The sequence below is a fragment of the Carlito syrichta genome, unplaced genomic scaffold (assembly GCF_000164805.1).
Source record: "Carlito syrichta isolate Samal-C Ts95f unplaced genomic scaffold, Tarsius_syrichta-2.0.1 Scaffold311952, whole genome shotgun sequence".
Taxonomy (NCBI): domain Eukaryota; kingdom Metazoa; phylum Chordata; class Mammalia; order Primates; family Tarsiidae; genus Carlito; species Carlito syrichta.
In genome coordinates, this window is record NW_007256048.1 from 571,169 (window position 1) to 578,820 (window position 7,652).

At 49.8% G+C, this 7,652-nt stretch overlaps 1 protein-coding gene across 1 annotated transcript in view; it reads left to right on the forward strand.

The window, feature by feature from the left end:
• The window catches only part of BTBD11 (BTB domain containing 11), a 50,266-nt gene that overhangs the window by 29,931 nt on the left and 12,683 nt on the right, over nucleotides 1-7,652 (forward strand). Inside the window, exons 10-11 of the mRNA XM_021718227.1 lie at nucleotides 2,281-2,383; nucleotides 4,696-4,777. Of these exons, the coding sequence (XP_021573902.1) occupies nucleotides 2,281-2,383; nucleotides 4,696-4,777 (185 nt within the window). The remainder of the gene's footprint in view (nucleotides 1-2,280; nucleotides 2,384-4,695; nucleotides 4,778-7,652) is intronic.

Consider the following 7,652-nt stretch of genomic DNA (forward strand, 5'->3'; position numbering starts at 1 on the left):
GGTTCGAGACCCACCTGGGCAACTTGGCGAGACCTCATCTCTACAATAAATAAAAAATATTAGCCAGGCGTGGTAGCACGCGCCTGTAGTTCCAGCTACTGCCTGTAGTTCCAGCTACTTGGAAGCTGAGGCAGAAGGACCACCGGAGCCCAGCAGGTCAAGGCTGCAGTGGCTGGGAGCAGCCACTGCACTCCAGTCTGGGCGACAGAGTGAGACTCCAACTCAAAAACAAACAAACAAAAAAAGAAAGTAAAAGTTTGAAAGAATGCGGGATTACAGGTGATTTTGACTTTTATATGCTTCTTTCATATTTTTGAAGTTACAGCCTTCTTAATGGGAAGATGTGAGGTAGCTACACACTGACAGAGAAAGGTGTGTGGAAGACCACCAGGACCACTGGCTGGGCCAGCAGAGGGCCCCAGGGGCCATTCCACCTTCCAGTTAAAAGAACCAGCTGGGAGGGCAAATTCTGGGTCTGAATTACAAGCTATCAGAAAAACGAGGCCAGGCCAGGGCCCAACATGAAGTCAGCCAGGGTGGACCCAACGGCTGAGGGGTCACGGCCCCCAGGAATGCAGGGGGTTAGCCCCCACCCTCCACAGCTTAGGACCATCTTAAACCCAGCCATAGGAAGTAGTTGGAGTTCACTTCAGGATAGTCCTTGAGCCCCTGGGAAGGGCCCATCACCAACCAACAGGCCTCCAGGCTAAGAAAGGGCCCAATATCCTTGACAGGTTCCTAGAACAAGATTCTGCAGCAAGAGTCAAAGCATTCTTTCACTCACTCCAAAAAATACTAATTGAGCATCTACTAGGATAGTCATGCTTATTAAGGGATACTCGTGTCAGCCATTTTGCTGAGTGCATTGCATAAATTAATTGACTTAATCCTCCCTACTACGCTACGATGTGGGGGTGTCATGGGTGTTCCTATTCCCATTTTACAGAAGGAGAAACTGAGACACAGAAAAGATAACTAACTTTCCCTAGGTCACACAGCTGAGATTTCCGGCATCAGAGCCCACACTCTTATGACCCTTCACAAGTTTTCTGCACTAGACACAGGTGGAAGGGACTGAGAGGGATAGTGTAGCATGATAAGGCTACAACAAGAATGGAGTGCAGATGGGAGCACAGTGGGGCATGCTGGGTCAGCCTGGGTGGATGGGGGAATCCAGCAAAGCTTACTGATGGAGACTGTCTGCGTTCGACTTTCAAGGGGTTGGGGTGAACCAGGTTTGATTGACTGGAAGAGTGTTCTAGGTAGAAGAAACCTGAGGCATGAAGGTGAGAGAGCTCGTAGCTCTTGTGAGGAACTGAGGACCACTGCATGTGACCCCTGCACTGTCACCCAGGGGCATGTGACGGGGAGAGGCTGGAGAAGTTTGTGGAGCCCAGCCACAAGTGGCCTTGTCAGACATCTGAACTCTATCCTGGGAGCACTGGGGAGCTATTGAAAGATAAGGCTGCAACAAGATAAGACTGAAAGGTATACAGGCCAGGTGGGGTGGCTCATGCCTGTAATCCCAGCACTATGGAAGGCAGAGGCGAGAGGATTGCCTGAGCCCACGGGTTCGAGACCAGCCTGGGCAACATGGCAAGATCTCATCTCTACAATAAATCAAAAAATTAGCTGGGTGCAGGGGTGCATGCCTGTAGTTCCAGCCACTTGGAAGGCTGAGGTGGAAGGATCACCTTCTCCATCGGCCACCAGCTTGAACAAGTCCCTGTGACTTCTGCGTGCCTCAGTTTCCTCGGGTGTGCAGTGGGGATAAGGTGGCCCCTGCCAGTTGGCACGTCATACGTGCTCAGTAAGTGTTAGTCAGACTTCTTTGTCATTTAGGGGATAAGGGCAGGGGATTGACTCACTTTGCCTTGGCCCTGGGAGAGAAGGGCTTGGATTCGAGTCACCTGCAACACAGTGGTGAGGGGCTCTTCTAACCCACTTCCATCATGCGGGGGCGGGGCACTGAGCCCTGAGGTGAGGGTGCACGGTGTTCTTAGAGACAGGAGGACAGGGGTTACCATTAAGAGCTGAAGAGTCATGTGACTGCCTGGAGGCGAATCATCTGGGGGAAATGCTGCTGCCTTCATCACAATTAAGCGTCAGGATGTTCTGTGAAAATTGGAACTTCAGGGACATGTGTTCCCTGACAGCTCGGTCTCCTGTCAGGTTTTCCCCGCGGTGTTTTCCCTGGCCACTCTTGCTCGCACTTTCTGCAGGCAAAGTCTCAACTTGACTCTTTTCCACTAAGGCTGCCTTTTCCCTTTCCTCTTCCAGATCCTCATTTTCTTAACAATAAAGAAATGTCTGATGTCACCTTCCTGGTAGAGGGAAGACCATTTTACGCTCACAAAGTGCTGTTGTTTACAGCATCCCCACGGTACGTATCATTGATTTTGAAAGCAGCTGAATCACAACTCCAGCTGCTGCAATTACTATTTTTCAAGGTCTCATTTTGGTGGCATCTTCACTGCCCTGGCAGATTATCGTCACAAAATCAAGGATTCACGAGTTACACTGGCATAAACAGCCTAGACCAAGGTATCCCTTCGTCTAGCCAGATGAAGCCCTGCACCAAGGGTAGAACTTGGGAGCAGAGCATGGATCAGATTTGGCTCCCTCAGCCAAGTGCCCTGAGACCCCGTACACAGCAGACTTGAGAGGCTCATTCTGCAGGGAACAAGCCCAAGCATAAGGCATTGGAATACACAGGTCCTGACCTTACTTTTCTCTAGCTGTGGAGTTAATGTTCAACAGTATCATGTAGCAATAGGAAGAAGTAGGGACTTCCGCCACTGTCGATCTGATATCCAAGATGGCTGCTAAGTGAGTCATATAGGCGGGTAGTGTAGACAGCGTTGGAGCTGCTGAACAAAGGGACAATTCATATCCTTGCAGGCTCTTTGACTACTCTTTCTCCTCCGTTCGATTTGAGTTGAGAGTGGGTTGATAATTTAGAGTCACATGATCTGGCTGGGCACAGTGGCTCATGCCTATAATCCCAGCACTTTGGAAGGCCAAGGCAAGAGGATTGCTTGAGCCAAAGAATACAAGAGACCAGATGGACAACATAGCGAGACCTCGTCTCTACAAATAAAAAAATTCGCCAGGTGTAGTGGCGCATGCCTGTAGTCCCAGCTACTCAGAAGGCTGAGGTAGAAGGATCCTCTGAGTCCAGGAGGTCGAGGCTACAGTGAGCTGTGATTGTGCCACTGCACTCCAGCCTTGGCAACAGAGTGAGGCTCCAACTCAAAAACAGAGAGAGAGAGAACGAAAGAACCACATATCCAAGGACATGCACAGGCTGAGCAGAAGAGAGAATGGTGCTGAGGTGAGATCACAGGCAGCCAGGTAGTGATCAGGAAACTGGGGACCCAGAAACAGAATCCCAGTGCAGGAAGTTTGCTAAGGAAAGGTGGGTGACCGCATTCTCTGGGTTCCTCAAAGCAGCCTGACATCTCCAGTGCCCCCCTCCCAAAACCAAATACAAACCCCAAAGGTCTGTTTTGCCACCACAAGAAAAATGTGTTCCTCCCTGATTGTTCCCATTTGTGATGCCGTAGACAAACTAGAAGGATATTGCACCAGTGCGGACTTCTTTGTTTTGACAAAGGTACCATGACTGTGAGTGTTAACGTTAGGGGAAGCTGGGTGAAGGGGAAGCAGGAACTCTGTGCTATCTTTGCAACTCTTCTATAAATCTTTAATTTCAAAATTAAGAGTTTTTAAAAAATATAAAAACAGGCCAGGCACGGTGGCTCACACCTGTAATCTCAACACTCTGAGGAGGCCAAGGTACAAGGATGCTTGAGCCCAGGAGTACAAGACTAGCCTGGGCAACATAGTGAGACCTCATCTCTACGGAAAATCAAAACACTTAGCCAGGCAGGGTGGCACACACCGGTAGTCCCAGCTACTCGGGATGCTGAGGTGGAAGGATTGCTTCAGCCCAGGAGGTCAAGGCTGCAGGGAGCCATGATCTTGCCACCACACTCCAGCCTGGGTGACAGAGTGAGACCCTGACACACACACACACACACACACACACACACACGAGACACAGCTTATTCCTAAATGTACTATCAGTGTGTTCTGTTGATAGAGTCTTTACCCACAAAGAGCTTTTAGTTTAGTTCATGGGCAGGAAAGTGCATCTAAAACTCAAGACAGGAGATCACCCATGAGGGAGATCATTAGGCAGTCAACAAACAGTTAAATACCTACTGTGTGTCAGGTTCCTACTGGGACAGGACCTGGGGTTGCAGCAGAGACAGGAACCACTGCAATCCCTGCTCTCGTGGAGCAGAGCTTGTGTGGGAGGAAGAAAAGGGGTTTGGAGAGCCCCCAAGGTACCACGGGGGAATGAAGCCACAGCCCCAAGCTCAGGAAAGACCCCATGAAGGAGGCACCAGGTGACAAGCCCTGAGAATGGTTAGGGTTTTACCAGGCATTCACTCTTTTCCAGTCCCCAGTTTGAGAAATAATATAACCGTTGGCTATTTTTAATGTCAGAGTTGCAGCTGCACATTAGATTATGGTAAAACAGGAGAGGTTTATATCAAGAAAAGTGTGGATCCATCACTGCTGTATTTCAGCGCTGGGGGTACAGGTATCTGTCATCAGGAGAGCTGAGGGTTTTGCAAACCAGGGATGTGTGCATCTGTTAATCTCTCGGTCTGTGTCCTTGTTCAGGTTCAAGGCACTTCTCTCTAGCAAGCCGACCAGTGACAGCACCTGCATAGAGATCGGCTACGTGAAGTACCCCATTTTCCAGGTGAGCCTCCTGGGGTGGCCTGGGCTCTGCTGGTGGACACAGGGCCAAAGTGTGGCCTCGGGTCCTTAGCCTGTGAATAAGCCGCATGGGGACACCCCTGGGGACCCTCCTGAGCTGGCCTCCCTCACACTGTCATCCACTCATCCCTGCCTGAGCACTGGCTGTGCTCGGCTCTGTGCTGACGGCCAGGGACAAGAGAACGAAGGACGTCTAGAGGGGGCAACTGAGTAATCAGGCAATGACAATACGGTAGCCCCCCTCATCTGCAGGGGATATGATCGAGACCCCCACGGATGCCTGAAACCACGGACAGTGCCAAACCCCACAGCATGTCCTTCCTATACATACAGACCTATGACAAAGTTCAATTTATAAATAAGGCACAGGAAGAAATGAACAGTAATAATAAAGTTGAGCAATTATCACCACACACCAGCATCACCACTCTTGCGCTTTGGAGCCATGATGAAGTAGCATAAGGGTTATTGAACACAAGTACTGCGACACCACCACTGTCGATCTGATATCCAAGATGGCCGCTAAGTGAGTCATATAGGCGGGTAGTGTAGACAGCATTGGAGACGCTGAACAAAGGGACAATTCACGTCCTGGGCGGGTTGGGTCAGGATGATGTGAGATTTCATCACACTACCCGGGACAGTGTGCAATTTAAAACTTAGGAACTGTGTATTTCTGGAATTTTCCATTTAAAATTCTCAGACTGCAGTTGGCCGCAGGTAACTGAAACCTTAGAAAGTGAAACCGCAGATAAGGCGGGGACACTGTGAATTGTGGGCTTCACAAGAGAGGGGTGAGCCAGGAGGTTGCAGTAACTCGGACCAAGGAAGTTGGGGAAGGAAGGCCCCCTGGAGGAGGTGTCATGAGCTGAATATCCAAGGCTGAGAAGTTGGCGCACCAGAACAAGGTTAGGGCTCAAGACGGCGGGCTGGAACATGCCAGGCAAAGAGATTAGCATGTGTGAAGTCCCAGAACTTTGGCTGAGTCCAGTGTCATCAGCATAAGCAAAGGCACAAGAGAGGAGAGTCAGAGTGAAAGTGATGATCAGTTCATTCAGCTGGGTCTCAGGCATTTTGGATACTAAAAAGACACGTTGGGAACACATGGTGTGAACCTTGAATGCCACTGTGCCAGGAAAGGACTCTTGTCCCCCAGACCTTGCCATTCAGAAGGCTTCCCGGAAGTACATGCCGGCCCTCAAAGCTGTTGAGGTGCTTGAATTTCCACCATTTGAGATGTGCTCCTTTGCTTAGGATCGAAACTTCAAAATAATCCTTCTCGAATAACCATGGATAAGACCTGTCTTCTCTGAGTCTCAGTTTTCTCATTTTTTTAAACATGCCAATCATTTTCGCCTCTCTGTCTTGTGTTCTAGCAGAGATTAGAATCTCACGCAGAGACCGAGTAGGACAACACAAAAAAAAGTTTCCACGTGGCATCTGGCGCATCAGGTCAATTTGTATTTTTGTTTTTTTGGTTTTTTTGAGACTTGGTTTTGCTATGTTTCCCAGGCTGTTCTCGAACTCCTGGGCTCAAACTAGCCTCTCACCTCAGTCTCTCAGAGTGCTGGGATTGCAGGCATGAACCGCCACGCCCGGCCATCATGGCCATCTTTTTTTTTTTTTTTGAGTTGGGGTCTCACTCTGTCACTCTCTCAGGCTAGAGTGCAGTGGCATACTTACGCAGTCTCCACCTGCTGGGCTCAGGTGATTCTTCTGCCTCAGCCTTTCAAGTTAACTGGAACTACAGGCGTGCACCAACTCGCCCAGCTAATTTTTTGGTTTATTGTAGAGATGAGATCGCACCAGGTTGCCCAGGGTGGGCTCAGGCAGTCCTCTCACCCAAAGTGCTGGGATTACAGGCGTGAGCCACCACGCCCAGCCATCATGACAATTTTTAAGTGGGTTGTTTTTCTAAGCCATAACTGGTAAACCACCTCCCTGCACAGGACCCTATAGAACAGGTTTCTTCTGACTAGAGATTGGAGAGAGGATATGAGGGTTTCCAAAGACAAGGCCAGCCCGGGGGCGCCATCCCACTGAGGTGAAGGAGGTGGGAGAGGTCAGCAAGGAGGCTGGAGGCTGGGGCCTGGAGCTGGGACTGGGGATTGGCACATTCCAGACATCCAAGTGCCTGTTTCCCCCTCACCACCATTTCCTACTGAGAGCAAAGTGGCCACAGCCTTTTCCTGAGTGGCAGCTGTTGGGTTTGACAATTTCCATGAAACAGTTGCTTAACTTTGGGGTTAGGGGTGGGACAGGCAGTGAAAAAACATTTATGGAGCTATAGAATGAGGTGCTGACCTGTGCTTGCACGGGGTTATCTGGATTTTTTCTTGAGACAGGGTCTCACTATGTTGCCCAGGCTGGTCGCAAACTCCTGGGCTCAAGCGATCCTCCCACTTCAGCCCCCTGAGAAACTGGGATTACAGGCACATACCATCAGGCCAGTGGTTATCTGGATTATTATTGCCATTTTTATAGACGAAGAAACTACGCCCCAGAGAACCTAAGTAATGGGCCTCAGTCCTAGTGACAGAGCCAAGATTTGAACCCAGTATGCCTGGGGACTTTGTTCTGGAATACCTTTTCTAAATGGGAATAATAATAAGGACAATTCCCACTTCTTGAGTACTAACCATGTGTAAGGCTTGAATCACGTGGGGGGGCTTTCAAAATCCCCAGTGTCCAGGCCATAAGTCAGACCAATGAAATCAGAAGCTAGGGGGTGGGACATAGGCATCAGCATTCAGAAGTCTGTTCCCCCCTCCCCCATTATCCCAACGTGCAGCCTCAGTGGAAAACCTATGCTCTAAATGACAGCATTTTTTGCATGTTGGCAGCTCAGGATCACCCGG